General features: G+C 45.0%; 1 protein-coding gene across 3 annotated transcripts in view; it reads right to left on the bottom strand.

The window, feature by feature from the left end:
- Positions 1–20,300, bottom strand: part of stab1 (stabilin 1) — a 177,534-nt gene that overhangs the window by 82,462 nt on the left and 74,772 nt on the right. For all 3 annotated transcript variants that reach the window (XM_031837524.1, XM_031836604.1, XM_031837078.1), the window contains exons 34-43: positions 13,515–13,643; positions 11,085–11,138; positions 10,713–10,826; positions 10,129–10,214; positions 9,827–9,936; positions 7,718–7,813; positions 6,848–6,893; positions 6,257–6,333; positions 2,918–3,043; positions 845–918 (exon numbers count right to left, since the gene is read on the bottom strand). In XM_031837524.1, coding sequence (XP_031693384.1) covers positions 845–918; positions 2,918–3,043; positions 6,257–6,333; positions 6,848–6,893; positions 7,718–7,813; positions 9,827–9,936; positions 10,129–10,214; positions 10,713–10,826; positions 11,085–11,138; positions 13,515–13,643 — 912 coding nt within the window. The remainder of the gene's footprint in view (positions 1–844; positions 919–2,917; positions 3,044–6,256; positions 6,334–6,847; positions 6,894–7,717; positions 7,814–9,826; positions 9,937–10,128; positions 10,215–10,712; positions 10,827–11,084; positions 11,139–13,514; positions 13,644–20,300) is intronic.

Here is a 20,300-nt window from a genome sequence, read left to right as displayed (position 1 = left end):
TTGAAGCCTGAAATGTGGCAAAAGGTCGCAAAGTTCAAGGGGGCCGAATACTTTCGCAAGGCACTGTACATGCATGTCAATCTCGCCTGGCTCAAAGTAGAGGAGATATTGACTTTTACATTTACATTCATCCAGAGCAATTTACAGTAGTGATTGCATACATTTTTATATTTGTTGGATATTTGTGGAACAATGCGGACTGTGAGGAGACACACACGCCAGCACACACACTCTACACACACGTATTTATGGTTGTGTATTATAAATATTGCAGGAACTATTTGGGATCCATAATAAACCCCAGGAAGAGTAGCTGCTTCCTTGGCAGGAACTAATGAGGATCCATAATAAACCCCAGGAAGAGTAGCTGCTGCCTTGGCAGGAAGTAATGGGGATCCATAATAAACTCCAGGAAGAGTAGCTGCTTCCTTGGCAGGAACTAATGAGGATCCATAATAAACCCCAGGAAGAGAAGCTGCTGCCTTGGCAGGAACTAATGGGGATCCTTAATAAACCCCAGGAAGAGAAGCTGCTGCCTTGGCAGGAACTGATGGGGATCCATAATAAACCCCAGGAAGAGAAGCTGCTGCCTTGGCACGAACTAATGGGGCTCGATAATAAGACAAACACTCAGACGTACCTGGCCTGTATTTCTACTTCATACAGCGAGAAGGCCAGTGCATTACACTGAGAAAGTGTTGCAGGGTATCGCAGGTTATTGCAGTAGTAAAGTGGTTGTGACCCCAATGGCACCGTATTCCATACATAGTCCACTACTGGTCAAAAGTAGTGCATTAAATAAGGAATAGGGTACCATTTGACACTCAAACAAGTGTAGTCTTACCCAGTTCGGTCCTGTTTTGATGCACTCTGCGCTACTGGAACATCCACCGTTGTTTACCAAACAACCGTCTATCTCTGCAAAAACACAACATTATATTGTCATTCCCTTTTGGATAATTCGTTCCTTTCTAAATCACAGTCAAATGCTCGAGGATCACAATTCGCAGATTCTTTTTTACATAAAATATCTTGCCGGTTAAATTCTGTAGTTGATCAGGGTCCTGTTTTGAAGCGGTCAGTAATGGAATGCATCCCAAATGGCACCCCGTTCCCTACAAAGTGCACTACTTTTGACCAGAGTCCAATGGGGAATAGTGTTCCATTTGTGACGTAGCCATGGTTAAAGGGCTGATGGTAGAGTTCCATTCGGGATGTAGCCATGGTTAAATGGCTGATGGTAGAGTTCCATTTGGGACGTAGCCATGGTTAAAGGGCTGATGGTAGAGTTCCATTTGGGACGTAGCCATGGTTAAAGGGCTGATGGTAGAGTTCCCTTTGGGACGTAGCCATGGTTAAAGGGCTGATGGTAGAGTTCCATTTGGGACCAAGCCATGGTTAAAGGGCTGATGGTAGAGTTCCATTTGTGACGTAGCCATGGTTAAAGGGCTGATGGTAGAGTTCCCTTTGGGACATAGCCATGGTTAAAGGGCTGATGGTAGAGTTCCATTTGTGACCTAGCCATGGTTAAAGGGCTGATGGTAGAGTTCCATTTGGGACGTAGCCATGGTTAAAGGGCTGATGGTAGAGTTCCATTTGGGACCAAGCCATGGTTAAAGGGCTGATGGTAGAGTTCCATTTGGGACCAAGCCATGGTTAAAGGGCTGATGGTAGAGTTCCATTTGTGACGTAGCCATGGTTAAAGGGCTGATGGTAGAGTTCCCTTTGGGACATAGCCATGGTTAAAGGGCTGATGGTAGAGTTCCATTTGTGACCTAGCCATGGTTAAAGGGCTGATGGTAGAGTTCCATTTGTGACGTAGCCATGGTTAAAGGGCTGATGGTAGAGTTCCCTTTGGGACATAGCCATGGTTAAAGGGCTGATGGTAGAGTTCCATTTGTGACCTAGCCATGGTTAAAGGGCTGATGGTAGAGTTCCATTTGGGACGTAGCCATGGTTAAAGGGCTGATGGTAGAGTTCCATTTGGGACCAAGCCATGGTTAAAGGGCTGATGGTAGAGTTCCATTTGGGACCAAGCCATGGTTAAAGGGCTGATGGTAGAGTTCCATTTGGGACTAAACCATGGTTAAAGGGCTGATGGTAGAGTTCCATTTGGGACCAAGCCATGGTTAAAGGGCTGATGGTAGTTCCATTTGGGACCAAGCCATGGTTAAAGGGCTGATGGTAGAGTTCCATTTGGGACCAAGCCATGGTTAAAGGGCTGATGGTAGAGTTCCATTTGGGACCAAGCCATGGTTAAAGGGCTGATGGTAGAGTTCCATTTGGGACCAAGCCATGGTTAAAGGGCTGATGGTAGAGTTCCATTTGGGACTAAACCATGGTTAAAGGGCTGATGGTAGAGTTCCATTTGGGACCAAGCCATGGTTAAAGGGCTGATGGTAGTTCCATTTGGGACCAAGCCATGGTTAAAGGGCTGATGGTAGTTCCATTTGGGACCAAGCCATGGTTAAAGGGCTGATGGTAGAGTTCCATTTGGGACCAAGCCATGGTTAAAGGGCTGATGGTAGTTCCATTTGGGACCAAGCCATGGTTCAAGTATTATTTGAACTAATTTGTTTTTGGTCTAGCTTGCTTAGAGTTCCAGATGGGCAGGGTTTGCAGTTTTGGGACCATTCTCTTGGCCCATTACGCCAGACAAGTTCAACTAAGCCCAGATCAATTATAGTATTTTAACCCAGGTCTGAGACACACTGCTATTGATATGGTTGTAAATATTTTAATTGGTTCTACTGTTGTTGTCTTTAAATGCGTTGACTGTAAAGTGGCAGTCTTGCCCACCTGTCATTTTGTGACTAAGCTTCGGGCTCCATAATGTTTTATGTTGTCTCCGCCTGGAACAGACTACTACTGTTGATTATCTAATGAATTCAATCACTCAATCAATCACACGCCATACCTAGACACCACACCCCGTCTCCAGTGTATCCTTCTGGACAGGTGCAGGTCCTCTCCCCAGGTAACGTCTTGGTGCAGTTGGCAATCTGAGCGCAGCCTCCGTTCCCAGTGGCACACAGGTTCACCTCTACGGAACATTAGTTTACCAGTTTAGTTTACCAGTTTAGCTTACCAATTTAGTTTACCGGTTTAGTTTACCAGTTTAGCTTACCAGTTTAGTTTACCAGTTTAGTTTACCAGTTTAGCTTACCATTTTAGCTTACCGGTTTAGTTTACCGGTTTAGCTGACCAGTTTAGCTTACCAGTTTAGTTTACCAGTTTAGTTTACCGGTTTAGCTGACCAGTATAGTTTACCAGTTTAGTTTACCAGTTTAGTTTACCAGTTTAGTTTACCGGTTTAGCTGACCAGTTTAGTTTACCAGTTTAGTTTACCAGTTTAGCTTATCAGTTTAGTTTACCAGTTTAGCTTACCAGTTAGTTTACCAGTTTAGCTTACCAGTTAGTTTACCAGTTTAGCTTAACAGTTTAGCTTACCAGTTTAGCTTATCAGATTAGTTGACCAGTTTAGTTGTCCAGTTTAGTTGACCCCACAGTGACCGTACGTACATACCCCAACCAGAAGCCGTGGATTACAGGCAACATCCACACTGAGCTAAAGGGTAGAGCTGCCGCTTTCAAGGAGCGGGACACTAACCCGGAAGCTTATAAGAAATCCCACTATGCCCTCAGGCAAACCATCAAACAGGCAAAGCGTCAATACAGGACTAAAATGGAATCCTACTAAACCGGCTTTGACACTCGTCGGATGGAGGGCAGAGCACACCTGCATTCTCATCACCTGGGCTGTAGTGGAGCAGGTTCAGAGCTTCAGGTTCCTTGGTGTCCACATCACCAACAAACTAGAATGGTCCAAATACACCAAGACAGTTGTGATGAGGGCATGGCAATGCCTATTCCACCTCAAGAGACTGAAAAGATTTGGCATGGGCCCTCAGATCCTCAAAAAGTTCTACAGCTGTACCATCGAGAGCATCCTGACTGGTTGCAACACCGCCTGGTATGGCAACTGCTCGGCCTCCGACCACAAGGTGCTACAGAGGGTAGTGCTTATGGCCCAGTACATCACTGGGGCCAAGCTTCCAGTCTTCCAGGACCACTATACCAGGCGTTGTCAGAGGAAGGCCTGCTCTTTTCATGACATAGACTGACCAAGTGAATCCAGGTGAAAGCTATGATTCCTTATTGAAGTCATCTACACTTCAATCAGTGTAGATGAAGGGGAGGAGACAGGCTAACGCAATATTGGGAAGGTGTTCTTAATGTTTTGTACACTCAGTTTATACTAATATGTAAGAGTAAACAGTAAATGACAGAGTCATAGCCAGAAATTGTCCTCCCATTTTAGGTGACCAAAAGTATTGGGACAAAATCATGTGTATATTTGTATATATTTTTTATGTATTCACACTCCTTTACTATTTCCACATGTTGTTGTATTACAGCCTGAATTTAACATTGGTCACTGGCCTCCACGCAATACCACATAATATCAAGCGGAACTATGTATTTAAAAAAAATAATTATCCTACAAATTAATACAAACATTTAAGCTGAGTATTCAAGTGTTCAACACCTTAGTTATGGCAAGCCTAAATAAGTTCAGGAGTGAAAATATGCTTAACAAGACACATCAATTGCAAGTCACTCTGGGTGCAATAATCCCCGCAGGATGCCTTTTGCCTTTTGGTAGGCAGTCATTGTAAATAAGAATTTGTTCTTAACTGACTTGCCTAGTTAAATCAATGTTAAATAATTAAAACATGAAAATAATTTTTCATGGACTCACTCTGTGTGCAACAAATTATTTTTGAATGACACCTCATCTCTGTAACCCACATATATAATTATCTGTAAGGTCTTTCAGTCAAGCAGTGAATTTCAAACACAGATTCAACCACAAAGACCAGGGAGCTGTTCCAATACCTCACAAAGAAGGGCCCCTATTGGTAGATGGGTAAAAATACAAACAAGCAGAAATTGAATATCCATTTGCGCATAGTGAAGTTACTAATTACACTTTGGATGGTGTATCAATACACCCAGTCACTACAAAGATACAGGCGTCCTTCCTAACTCAGTTGCCGGAGAGGAAGGAAACTGCTCAGGGATTTCACCATGAGGCTAATGGTGACTTTAAAACAGTTAAAGAGTTTAATAGCTGTGACAGGAGAACACTGAGGATGGATCAACAACATTGTAGTTACTTCACAATACTAACCTAATTGACAGAGTGAAAAGAAGGAAGCCTGTACAGAATAAAAATATTCAAAAACATGCATTCTGTTTGCAACAAGGCACTAAAATATACTGCATAAAAATTTGGCAGAGCAGTTAACTTTTTGTCCTGAATACAAAGTGCTGTGTTTGGGGCAAATCCAATACAACACATTACTGAGTACCACTCTCCATAATTTCAAGCATAGTGGTTACTGCATCATGTTATGAGTATGCTTGTAATCATTAAGGACTGAGGAGTTTTTCAGGATAAAAAATAACAGAATAGAGCTAAGCACAGGCAAAATCCTAGATGAAAACCTAGTTCAGCTTTCCAACAGACACTGGGAGTATTCACCTTTCAGCAGTACATTAACCCAAAACACAAGTCCAAATCTACACTGGAGTTGCTTACCAAGAATACAGTGAATTATTCCTGAGTGGCCGAGTTACAGTTTTGACTTAAATCTAGTTGAAAATCTATGGTAAGACCTGAAAATGGTTGTCTAGCAGTAATCAACAACATATTTGACAGAGCTTGAAGAATTCAGAAAGACTCACAGCTCTTAGAGACTTATCCTGAAAGACTCACAGCTCTTAGAGACTTACCCTGAAAGACTCCCAGCTCTTAGAGACTTACCCTGAAAGACTCCCAGCTCTTAGAGACTTACCCTGAAAGACTCCCAGCTCTTAGAGACTTACCCTGAAAGACTCCCAGCTCTTAGAGACTTACCCTGAAAGACTGACAGCTGTAATCGCTCCCGAAGGTGCTTCTACAAATGATTGACTCTGGGGTGTGATTACTTATGTAAATTAGATACTGTATTTCTGTAGATCATTTTCATTAAATTTGCAAACATTCCTAAAAACATGTTTTCACTTTGTCATTATGTTCTATTGTCTGTAGACCGGGAAGAAAAAAATCCCTTGAATCGATTCTGAATTCAGGCTGTAACACAACTAAATGTGGAATATATCAAGGGGTATGAATACTTTCAGAATGCACTGTATACATCCATAATCTGAATAGTCCTTCTACCAAATACAACAGTAAAGTGTTAGAGACCTGTGCAGACGGTTCCATTGCCTGTGAAGCCTGCAACACACTGGCATCTAGGGCCCTCTGTCTCCTTGGGCTCACAGCTGAAACACACACACAGCTGAAGATCAATCATCAATCACCTTTCGATTGAATGACTCAGCTGCTGGTCAAATGTAGCGCACTATATATTGTGTGACCTCTAATTCTCCTGTCTTATCTGTTCAGAGTGATCTTAGGCATGCTCCATCTAATTCTACTCTCCCTCTCTTTCTCTATGCCCCCCCCCCCTCTTCCAGGAGGACCTGAGCCCTGCACCATGCTTCAGGACTACCTAGCTTGACTCTTCTCCCCTCCCCATGTACTCTTATAAACTTCACCCGGCACAGCCAGAAGAGATCTGACCACCCCTCATAGCCTGGTTCATCTCTATGTTTCTTCCTAGGTTCCAGCCTTTCTAAGATGTTTTTTCTAGTCACTGAGCTTCTGCGCATGTGTTGATTTGACTTCTGGGTCTTTGGGGTATAGCACTTTGTGACAACTTCTGATGTAATAAGGGCTTTATAAAATAAATATGATTGATTGATAAAGGGAATAGGGTGCCATTTTGGAACTTACTTTGCATTTCCATCACAGATTCCGCCACAGGCGTCAGACACGATCTCTACAGAGAGAGAAAGAGAGAGAGAGAGAGAGAGAGAGAGAGAGAGAGAGAGAGAGAGAGAGAGAGAGAGAGAGAGAGAGAGAGAGAGAGCGAGCAGAATATTTCTTACTCCAAACGGAACCCTATTCCCTATGTAGTGTACTACTTTATACCGGAGGCCTATGGAACCCTATTCCCTATGTAGTGTACTACTTTATACCGGAGGCCTATGGAACCCTATTCCCTATGTAGTGTACTACTTTATACCGGAGGCCTATGGTAGCATATTTCCTATACAGGGCAATACTTTTGACCAGAGCCCATAGGGAAGAGGGTAACATTTGGGAGTTGGTCCGACAGTACTGTACATACCCTTGGAGGAGTTGACTCCTCTCCCACCCTATGGGCCCTGGTCAAAAGTAGTGCACTACATAGGGTTCCATAGGGCTCTGGTCTAAAGTAGTGTAGTACATAGGGAATAGGGTTCCGTAGGGCTCTGGTCTAAAGTAGTGTAGTACATAGGGAATAGGGTTCCGTAGGGCTCTGGTCTAAAGTAGTGCACTACATAGGGAATAGGGTTCCATAGGGCTCTGGTCTAAAGTAGTGTAGTACATAGGGAATAGGGTTCCGTAGGGCTCTGGTCTAAAGTAGTGCACTATATAGGGAATAGGGTTCCGTAGGGCTCTGGTCTAAAGTAGTGTAGTACATAGGGAATAGGGTTCCATAGGGCTCTGGTCTAAAGTAGTATACTATATAGGGAATAGGGTTCCGTAGGGCTCTGGTCTAAAGTAGTGTAGTACATAGGGAATAGGGTATCATTGGGGACATAGGACTACAGTACATACCCTTGGAGCAGTTGACTCCTCTCCAGCCTTTGTAGCAGACACACCTCCCGTTTCCTGTCACTCCATCCAGACACTTCCCATGAGCACAGCTGCACTCTGACCAATCAAACACAAGTTGTTGTAACCTAGTTAGTATAGTTAGCACAGCTGCACTCTGAACAATCAAACACAAGTTGTTGTAACCTAGTTAGTATAGTTAGCACAACTGCACTCTGACCAATCAAACACAAGTTGTTGTAACCTAGTTAGTATAGTTAGCACAGCTGCACTCTGACCAATCAAACACAAGTTGTTGTAACCTAGTTAGTATAGTTAGCACAGCTGCACTCTGACCAATCAAACACAAGTTGTTGTAACCTAGTTAGTATAGTTAGCACAGCTGCATTCTGACCAATCAAACACAAGTTGTTGTAACCTAGTTAGTATAGTTAGCACAGCTGCACTCTGACCAATCAAACACAAGTTGTTGTAACCTAGTTAGTATAGTTAGCACAGCTGCATTCTGACCAATCAAACACAAGTTGTTGTAACCTAGTTAGTATAGTTAGCACAGCTGCATTCTGACCAATCAAACACAAGTTGTTGTAACCTAGTTAGTATAGTTAGCACAGCTGCATTCTGACCAATCAAACACAAGTTGTTGTAACCTAGTTAGTATAGTTAGCACAGCTGCATTCTGACCAATCAAACACAAGTTGTTGTAACCTAGTTAGTATAGTTAGCACAGCTGCACTCTGAACAATCAAACACAAGTTGTTGTAACCTAGTTAGTATAGTTAGCACAGCTGCATTCTGACCAATCAAACACAAGTTGTTGTAACCTAGTTAGTATAGTTAGCACAGCTGCACTCTGACCAATCAAACACAAGTTGTTATAACCTAGTTAGTATAGTTAGCACAGCTGCATTCTGACCAATCAAACACAAGTTGTTGTAACCTAGTTAGTATAGTTAGCACAGCTGCACTCTGACCAATCAAACACAAGTTGTTGTAACCTAGTTAGTATAGTTAGCACAGCTGCATTCTGACCAATCAAACACAAGTTGTTGTAACCTAGTTAGTATAGTTAGCACAGCTGCACTCTGACCAATCAAACACAAGTTGTTGTAACCTAGTTAGTATAGTTAGCACAGCTGCATTCTGACCAATCAAACACAAGTTGTTGTAACCTAGTTAGTATAGTTAGCACAGCTGCATTCTGACCAATCAAACACAAGTTGTTGTAACCTAGTTAGTATAGTTAGCACAGCTGCATTCTGACCAATCAAACACAAGTTGTTGTAACCTAGTTAGTATAGTTAGCACAGCTGCATTCTGACCAATCAAACACAAGTTGTTGTAACCTAGTTAGTATAGTTAGCACAGCTGCACTCTGAACAATCAAACACAAGTTGTTGTAACCTAGTTAGTATAGTTAGCACAGCTGCATTCTGACCAATCAAACACAAGTTGTTGTAACCTAGTTAGTATAGTTAGCACAGCTGCACTCTGACCAATCAAACACAAGTTGTTGTAACCTAGTTAGTATAGTTAGCACAGCTGCATTCTGACCAATCAAACACAAGTTGTTGTAACCTAGTTAGTATAGTTAGCACAGCTGCATTCTGACCAATCAAACACAAGTTGTTGTAACCTAGTTAGTATAGTTAGCACAGCTGCACTCTGACCAATCAAAGTAAAGAACCTAAACACAAATACGATTCCATCCTCTAAAGTCAGGTGAATATATTGTGGTTGTGTGTGTGTTTTGTATTATCTAAAACATTAAATCAGTCAGTCAGAGTCAGACAGTCAGTCAGCCAGCCGGTTAGTCAGCCAGCCAGCGAGTCGGCCAGCCGGCCAGTCAGCCATTCAGTCAGTCAGCCATTCAGCCAGCCAGTCAGTCAGTCAGCAAGTCAGCCAGTCAGCCAGTCAGCCATTCAGCCATTCAGTTAGTCAGCCATTCAGTCAGCCATTCAGCCAGCCATTCAGCCAGTCAGCCATTCAGTCAGTAGGTCAGTCAGCCAGTCAGTCAGCCATTCAGCCAGTCAGTCAGCCAGTCAGCCAGTCAGTCAGCCATTCAGCCAGTCAGCTAGGATCAGGCCTGTATACCGTGTATATATAATATACCTGAGTTGCAGTCCTTGCCGTAGCGTCCCGGTTCGCAGGTCTCACAAGCTGTCCCATGGAAACCCTCCTTACAAAGACACTCCCCAGTCCCAAGGTTCCCATCCTTACACCTGCTCATAGAAACACAATGAACAGAATAAACCTCTGACCATGGCAATATGACTGGGAAACTCATGGGCACATTCAAAATGGCCATTAGATAGTCCACCTATTATGGCCAGTCAGTCAGTCAGTCAGCCATTCAGCCTCTTGACATGAGCGGGGATAGGCTGTTCTACTCATTCTAGTTCTGTGGACTGTACCTTCCGTTCCCTGAGCACCAGTTGTCCCGCTCCCCAGGGCATTTAAAACAGAAGTGACCGAAGTATCCCGGGCAGCACGAGTGGTCCTGCAACACAGGAGACAGAGCTTGTCAGAGGGGTCGTCCCCAAGTGGCAGCCTATTCCCTATATAGTGCACTACTTTAGACCAGAACCCTATGGCACCCTATTCCCTATATAGTGCACTACTTCAGACCAGAGCCCCATGGCAATAAAATTAATCAACCAATAATACAATCCTCCTGTATAATATAACCCAGGAGAATTCTCCTGAATTATGTAACCCAGGAGAATCCTCCTGTATAATATAACCCAGGAGAATCCTCCTGTATAATATAACCCAGGAGAATCCTCCTGTATAATATAACCCAGGAGAATCGTCCTGTATAATATAACCCAGGAGAATTCTCCTGAATTATGTAACCCAGGAGAATCCTCCTGTATAATATAACCCAGGAGAATCCTCCTGTATAATATAACCCAGGAGAATCCTCCTGTATAATATAACCCAGGAGAATCCTCCTGTATAATATAACCCAGGAAAATCCTCCTGTATAATATCTCACCTGTGTCGTCTTCAAACAGTCAACAATGCAGCCAGCCACGGACTTCCTCCTAGATCCCACCCTCTTCCTGAACTTGCAGTTAGACCTCATGTTCTGAGGGTATTCCCTAATGGTCTACAATGCAGGACAACATAATTTACAGAAACACAAAGTATCTTCACACTAGAGAATATGGGGGAAATGCACATTTGGAATAATGTTTAAGACTGGTGGTTACAATGCATTCATAATTAAACTAGGTCAAATGATTCTAACGATCTTCATAAGGTCTAAATATATAATAGCAGGAGAAGTGAATAGAAATAAATTAATAAGATAAAAAGAGAGATAGAAAATGTTTGTGGTTGATGTTTTTAATGTGTAGAGTCTTACTGGCTTGTAGCTGAGGTAACATCTGGGTTTCTCATCACAGGCTGTGCACCTCCCCTTGGAGAAAGAACAATTAGACAGAAACACACACACCTACCCAGGCACACCCACCCACCCAGGCACACCCACCCACTCACCCAGACATACCCACCCACCCAGGCACACCCACCCACTCACCCAGGCACACCCACCCACTCACCCAGACACACCCACCCACCCAGGCACACACCCCCCCAGGCACACCCACACACCCAGGCACACACCCCCCCAGGCACACCCACCCACCCAGGCACACCCCCCCCCCCCAGGCACACCCACCCACCCAGGCACACACCCCCCCAGGCACACCCACCCACCCAGGCACACACCCCCCCAGGCACACCCACCCACCCAGGCACACCCCCCCCCCCAGGCACACCCACCCACCCAGGCACACACCCCCCCAGGCACACCCACCCACCCACCCACCCAGGCACACACCCCCCCAGGCACACCCACCCACCCAGGCCCACACCTACCCAGGCACACCCACCCACTCACCCAGACACACCCACCCACTCACCCAGACACACCCACCCACTCACCCAGACACACCCACCCACCCAGGCACACCCACTCACCCAGACACACACACACCCAGGCACCCACACACCCAGGCACCCACTCACCCAGACACACACACACCCAGGCACCCACACACCCAGGCACCCACACACCCAGGCACCCACACACCCAGGCACACACACACCCAGGCACACACACACCCAGGCACCCACACACCCAGGCACACACACACCCAGGCACACACACACCCAGGCACACACACACCCAGGCACACACACACCCAGGCACACCCACCCACTCACCCAGGCACACACACACACAGGCACACCCACCCACTCACCCAGGCACACCCACCCACCCAGGCACACCCACCCACCCAGGCACACACCCACCCAGGCACACACACACCCAGGCACACCCACCCACTCACCCAGGCACACCCACACACCCAGGCACACCCACTCACCCAGACACACCCACCCACTCATCCAGGCACACCCACCCACCCAGGCACACACCCACCCAGGCACACACACACCCAGGCACACCCACCCACCCAGGCACACCCACCCACCCAGGCACACCCACCTACCCAGGCACACACACAACCAGGCACACACACACCCAGGCACACCCACTCACCCAGGCACACCCACCCACCCAGGCACACCCACCCAGGCACACACACACCCAGGCATGCAGGCACATACACTCACCCACTCACTCAGGCACACCCACTCACCCAGACACACCCACCCCCCCAGGCACACCCACTCACCCAGGCACACCCACCCACCCAGGCACACCCACCCACCCAGGCACACACACACCCAGGCATGCAGGCACATACACTCACCCACTCACCCAGGCACACCCACTCACCCAGACACACCCACCCCCCCAGGCACACCCACCCACCCAGGCACACCCATCCACTCACCCAGACACACCCACCCACTCACCCAGGCACACCCACCCACCCAGACACACCCACCCACCCACCCAGGCACACCCACCCACCCAGGCACACACGTAAAGAGAGAACATTCCTCTGTAAGATCACTGATACATTTCTATATCAAATAGTTCACCTACATCAGTACAGCCGACTTACTAGTTCACCACCCCTCCTGTCTCTGTCCATCAGTACAGCTGAGTTCACCACCCCTCCTGCCTCTGTCCATCAGTACAGCTGAGTTCACCACCCCTCCTGCCTCTGTCCATCAGTACAGCTGAGTTCACCACCCCTCCTGTCTCTGTCCATCAGTACAGCTGAGTTACTAGTTCACCACCGCTCCTGTCTCTGTCCATCAGTACAGCTGAGTTCACCACCCCTCCTGTCTCTGTCCATCAGTACAGCTGAGTTCACCACCCCTCCTGTCTCTGTCCATCAGTACAGCTGAGTTACTAGTTCACCACCCCTCCTGTCGCTGTCCATCAGTACAGCTGAGTTACTAGTTCACCACCCCTCCTGTCTCCGTCCATCAGTACAGCTGAGTTCACCACCCCTCCTGTCTCTGTCCATCAGCACAGCTGAGTTACTAGTTCACCACCCCTCCTGTCTCCGTCCATCAGTACAGCTGAGTTCACCACCCCTCCTGTCTCTGTCCATCAGTACAGCTGAGTTACTAGTTCACCACCGCTCCTGTCTCTGTCCATCAGTACAGCTGAGTTCACCACCCCTCCTGTCTCTGTCCATCAGTACAGCTGAGTTACTAGTTCACCACCCCCCCTGTCTCTGTCCATCAGTACAGCTGAGTTCACCACCCCTCCTGTCTCTGTCCATCAGTATAGCTGAGTTACTAGTTCACCACCCCTCCTGTCTCCGTCCATCAGTACTCTGACAAATACACACGCACACACACTTACTCTGACTCGTAGGATCACGTCTTTAATGCATCGGTTCTTATGGACCTGTAAGACTTGGGGAACGGCCAGGATCACCCCGTTTCTCGTCTCACTGTGGCTCCCATCCAGCAGAACATCATTGGCCAAAGTCTGAAACACATATAGATAACAACCCAAATAAGGGCTCTGAAAGACGTTCAGATAACAACCCAAATAAGGGCTTTGAAACACGTTCAGATAACAACCCAAATAATGGCTCTGAAACACGTTCAGATAACAACCCAAATAAGGGCTCTGAAACACATTCAGATAACAACCCAAATAAGGGCTCTGAAACACATTCAGATAACAACCCAAATAAGGGCTCTGAAACACGTATAGATAACAACCCAAATAAGGGCTCTGAAACACATTCAGATAACAACCCAAATAAGGGCTCTGAAACACATTCAGATAACAACCCAAATAAGGGCTCTGAAACACATTCAGATAACAACCAAAATAAGGGCTCTGAAACACATTCAGATAACAACCCAAATAAGGGCTCTGAAACACATTCAGATAACAACCCAAATAAGGGCTCTGAAACACGTATAGATAACAACCCAAATAAGGGCTCTGAAACACATTCAGATAACAACCCAAATAAGGGCTCTGAAACACATTCAGATAACAACCCAAATAAGGGCTCTGAAACACATTCAGATAACAACCAAAATAAGGGCTCTGAAACACATTCAGATAACAACCCAAATAAGGGCTCTGAAACATGTTCAGATAACAACCCAAATAAGGGCTCTGTAACACGTTCAGATAACAACCCAAATAAGGGCTCTGAAACACGTTCAGATAACAACCCAAATAAGGGCTCTGAAACACGTTCAGATAACAACCCAAATAAGGGCTCTGAAACACATTCAGATAACAACCCAAATAAGGGCTCTGAAACACATTCAGATAACAACCCAAATAAGGGCTCTGAAACACATTCAGATAACAACCCAAAAAAGGGCTCTGAAGCACATTCAGATAACAACCCAAATAAGGGCTCTGAAACATGTTCAGATAACAACCCAAATAAGGGCTCTGAAACACGTTCAGATAACAACCCAAATAAGGGCTCTGAAACACGTTCAGATAACAACCCAAATAAGGGCTCTGAAACACGTATAGATAACAACCCAAATAAGGGCTCTGAAACACGTTCAGATAACAACCCAAATAAGGGCTCTGAAACACGTTCAGATAACAACCCAAATAAGGGCTCTGAAACACGTATAGATAACAACCCAAATAAGGGCTCTGAAACACGTATAGATAACAACCCAAATAAGGGCTCTGAAACACATATAGATAACAACCCAAATAAGGGCTCTGAAACACGTTCAGATAACAACCCAAATAAGGGCTCTGAAACACGTTCAGATAACAACCCAAATAAGGGCTCTGAAACACGTTCAGATAACAACCCAAATAAGGGCTCTGAAACATGCATAGATAACAACCCAAATAAGGGCTCTGAAACACATATAGATAACTACCCAAATAAGGGCTGCAAAAATCCCTGGAACTTTCCCAAAATTCTAAACTGTTCCAGAAAGGTTCCTGTTTGGAGGATTACAGATCTACCCGCTGATTCCCGCCTGATTACGGGAATCCTCCAAACAGGATTTCAGGACAACCTGGAGCTCTGGTCAAAGTAGTTCCCCATAACCTTTAGTGGAAGGAGTCCCGGGGGAGAACGACATCAAAACTATGAAATAACACTTATGGAATCATGTAGTAACCAAAAAAAGGGTTAAACACTTTATTTGAGTAGTAGCCACCATTTGCCTTGATGACAGCTTTGCACACTCTTGGAATTCTCTCAACCAGCTTCATGAGGTAGTCACCTGGAATGCATTTCAATTAACAGGTGTGCCTTGTCAAAAGTTAATTTGCGGAATTTCTTTCCGTATCGCGTTTGAGCCTATCAATTGTGTTGGGAGGTAGGGGTGGTATACAGAAGATAGCCCTATTTGGTAAAATACCAAGTCCATATTATGACAAGAACAGCTCAAATAAGCAAAGAGAAACAACAGTCCATTATTACCTTAAAAGACATGAAGGTCAGTCAACCCGAGAAATGTATTCAAGTGTATTTGGGAAAACCATCAAGAGCAATGTTAAAACTGTCTCTCATGAGGACCGCCACAGGAATGGGACCCAGAGTTAACTCTGCTGCAGAGGATAAGTTCATTTGAGTTACCAGCCTCAGAAATCGGCAATTAACTGCACCTCAGAAATTGCAGCCCAAATAAATGCTTCACAGAGTTCAAGTAACAGACACATCTCAACATCAACTGTTCAGAGGAGACTGCGTGAATCAGGCCTTCAAAGTCAATTTGCTGCAAAGAAACCACTACTAAAGGACACCAATAAGAATAGACTTGCTTGGGCCAAGAAACACGAGCAATGGACATTAGACCGGTGGAAATCTGTCCTTTAGTCTGATGAGTCCAAATTTCATATTTTTGGTTCCAACCGCTGTGTCTTTGTGAGACGTAGAGTAGGTGAACGGATGATCTCCGCATGTGTGGTTCCCACCATGAAGCATGGAGGAGGAGGTGTGATGGTGTGGGGGTGCTTTGCTGGTGACACTGTCTGTGATTTATTTAGAATTCAAGGCCCACTTAACCAGCATGGCTGGTACAGCATTCTGCAGCGATGGGCCATCCCATCTGGTTTGTGCTTAGTGGGACTATCATTTTTTTTAAACAGGACAATGACCCAAACACACCTCCAGACTGTGTAAGAGCTATTTGACCAAGAAGGAGAGTGATGGAGTGCTGCATCAGATGACCTGGCCTCCACAATCACTCGACCTTAACCCAATTGAGGTGGTTTGGGATGAGTTGGACTGCAGAGAAAAAGCAGCAAACAAGTGCTCATCATATGTGGGAACTCCTTTAAGAATGTTGGCAAAGTATTCCAGGTGACTACCCCATGAAGCTGGTTGAGAGAATGCCAAAAGTGTGCAAAGCTGTCATGAAGGCAAAGGCTGGCTCCTTTGAAGAATCTATCATCTAAAATATATTTAGAATATTCAACACTTTTTTTGGTTAGTACATGATTGGTTAGTACATGATTGGTTAGTACATGATTGGTTAGTACATGATTGGTTAGTACATGATTGGTTAGTACATGATTGGTTAGTACATGATTGGTTAGTACATGATTGGTTAGTACATGATTGGTTAGTACATGATAGTATTTATTGATGTCTTCACTATTATTCCACAATGCCGAAAAAAGTACAAATAAAGTGTCAAACCTTTGACAGGTACTGTACCTTAAAAAAAGGTTGTGGATCAGAAAACCAGTCAGTATCTGGTGTGCAGCATTACACATCTCCTTCACATAAAATTGATCAGGCTATTGATTATGTCCCGTGGAATGTTGTCCCATTCCACTTCAATGTCTGTGTGAAGTTGCTGGATATTGGTGGAAACTGGAATGCGTCGATCCAGAGCATCCCAAAAATGCTCAATGGGTGACATGTCGGAATATGTTGGCCATGGAAGAACTGGGACATTTTCAGCTACCAGGAATTGTGTACCGATCCTTGCGACAATGGGGCCGTGCATTATCATGCCCCATGAACGGCACAACAACTGGCCTCAGGATCTCATCACGGTATCTCTGTGCATTCAAATTGCCATCGATAAAATGAAATAGCGTTAGTTGTCTGTAGCTTATACTGGCCCATACCAATAACCCCACCGCCACCATGGGGCTCTCTGTTCACAACGTTAACATCAGCCAACCGCTCGCCCACATGAAGCAATACACGCTGTTTGCCATCTGCCCGGTACAGTTGAAACCGGGATTCATCCGTGAAGAGCACACTTCTCCAGCATGTCAGTGGCCATTGAAGGTGAGCATTTTCCCACTGAAGTTCATTACGACGCCGAACTGCAGGCCATGGTGAGGACGACGATCATGCAGATGAGCTTCCCTAAGTTTGGGCAGAAATGATTCTGTTGTGCAAACCCATAGTTTCATCAGCTGTCCAGGTGGCTGGTCGCGGATATGGAGATCCTGGGCTGGCGTTGTTTCATGTGGTCTGCTGTTGCCAAATTCTCTAAAATGGCAGTTTATGGTAGAGAAATGAACATTCAATTATCTGGCAACAGCTCATAACTACTGACCACAACACCACTGACCACAGCTACTGACTACTGCTAAACACAACTACTAACCACAATTACTGACAACAACTACATAACTACTGACCACAACCACAAAACTACTGACCACACAACTACTGACCACTCAACTGCTGACCACAACAACTGATCACAACCACATAACTACTAAACACAACCACACAACTTCTGACTGCACAACTACTGACACACATCTAACTACTGACCATAACCACACAACTTCAGACCACACAACTACTGACACACATCTAACTACTGACCATAACCACACAACTTCTGACTGCACAACTACTGACACACATCTAACTACTGACCATAACCACACAACTTCTGACCACAACCACACAACTACTGACAACACATCTAACTACTGACCACAACCACACAACTTCTGACCACACAACTACTGACAACACATCTAACTACTGACCATAACCACACAACTACTGACAACACATCTAACTACTGACCACAACCACACAACTTCTGACCACACAACTACTGACAACACATCTAACTACTGACCACAACCACACAGCTTCTGACCACACAACTACTGACAACACATCTAACTTTTTTTTTTTTTTTTTTTTTTTTCACCTTTATTTAACCAGGTAGGCTAGTTGAGAACACCTTTATTTAACCAGGTAGGCTAGTTGAGAACACCTTTATTTAACCAGGTAGGCTAGTTGAGAACACCTTTATTTAACCAGGTAGGCTAGTTGAGAACACCTTTATTTAACCAGGTAGGCTAGTTGAGAACACCTTTATTTAACCAGGTAGGCTAGTTGAGAACAAGTTCTCATTTGCAACTGCGACCTGGCCAAGATAAAGCATAGCAGTGTGAGCAGACAACACAGAGTTACACATGGAGTAAACAATTAACAAGTCAATAACACAGTAGAAAACAAAGGGGGAGTCTATATACAATGTGTGCAAAAGGCATGAGAAGGTAGGCGAATAATTACAATATTGCAGATTAACACTGGAGTGATAAATGATCAGATGGTCATGTACAGGTAGAGATATTGGTGTGCAAAAGAGCAGAAAAGTAAATAAATAAAAACAGTATGGGGATGAGGTAGGTGAAAAAGGGTGGGCTATTTACCAATAGACTATGTACAGCTGCAGCGATCGGTTAGCTGCTCAGATAGCTGATTTTTGAAGTTGGTGAGGGAGATAACATTCTCCAACTTCAGCGATCTTTGCAATTCGTTCCAGTCACAGGCAGCAGAGTACTGGAACGAAAGGCGGCCAAATGAGGTGTTGGCTTTAGGGATGATCAGTGAGATACACCTGCTGGAGCGCGTGCTACGGATGGGTGTTGCCATCGTGACCAGTGAACTGAGATAAGGCGGAGCTTTACCTAGCATGGACTTGTAGATGACCTGGAGCCAGTGGGTCTGGCGACGAATATGTAGCGAGGGCCAGCCGACTAGAGCAAGTCGCAGTGGTGGGTGGTATAAGGTGCTTTAGTGACAAAACAGATGGCACTGTGATAGACTGCATCCAGTTTGCTGAGTAGAGTGTTGGAAGCCATTTTGTAGATGACATCGCCGAAGTCGAGGATCGGTAGGATAGTCAGTTTTACTAGGGTAAGCTTGGCGGCGTGAGTGAAGGAGGCTTTGTAGCGGAATTGAAAGCCGACTCTTGATTTGATTTTCGATTGGAGATGTTTGATATGAGTCTGGAAGGAGAGTTTGCAGTCTAGCCAGACTGTAGGTACTTCTCTGTAGGTACTTATAGATGTCCACATATTCTAGGTCTGAACCATCCAGGGTGGTGATGCTAGTCGGGCATGCGGGTGCAGGCAGCGATCGGTTGAAAAGCATGCATTTGGTTTTACTAGCTTTTAAGAGCAGTTGGAGGCCACGGAAGGAGTGTTGTATGGCATTGAAGCTTGTTTGGAGGTTAGATAGCACAGTGTCCAATGACTACTGACCATAACCACACAACTACTGACAACACATCTAACTACTGACTACAACCACACAGCTTCTGACCACACAACTACTGACAACACATCTAACTACTGACCATAACCACACAACTACTGACCACAACCACACAACTACTGACCACTACTTCTGACCACATCCACACAACTACTGACCACAACTACTGACCACAACCACACAACTTCTGAATACAAACACAACCACACTACTTCTGACCACACAACTACTGACCAAAACTACTGAACCACAACTACTGACATCATAAAAACTACTATTTCATATGTTCAAAATGTGACTAATTTCAGGAAACTCACGCTACTTCACAGGAGCGCCATTTGAACGTGAACTTTTTTTAAGCAAAATGCATTTTTTGGGCAGAAATGCCTTCTGGAACATGTGAACTTTCATGTGCCTAATAGCCTTTGTGGGATAGGGGGCAGCATTTTCACTTTGGATGAATTGTGTGCCCATAGTGAACTGACTCCTACTCTGTCTCAGATGCTAATATATGCATATTATTATTACTATTGGATAGAAAACACTCTGAAGTTTCTAAAACTGTTTGAATTATGTCTGTGAGTATAACAGAACTCATAGGGCAGGCAAACTTCCAAACAGGAAGTGACAATTCTGGGGCTGGT

This window comes from Oncorhynchus kisutch, linkage group LG1 (genome assembly GCF_002021735.2).
Source record: "Oncorhynchus kisutch isolate 150728-3 linkage group LG1, Okis_V2, whole genome shotgun sequence".
In the NCBI taxonomy this organism is placed as follows: domain Eukaryota; kingdom Metazoa; phylum Chordata; class Actinopteri; order Salmoniformes; family Salmonidae; genus Oncorhynchus; species Oncorhynchus kisutch.
This window is presented reverse-complemented; position numbering and strand designations above follow the sequence as displayed.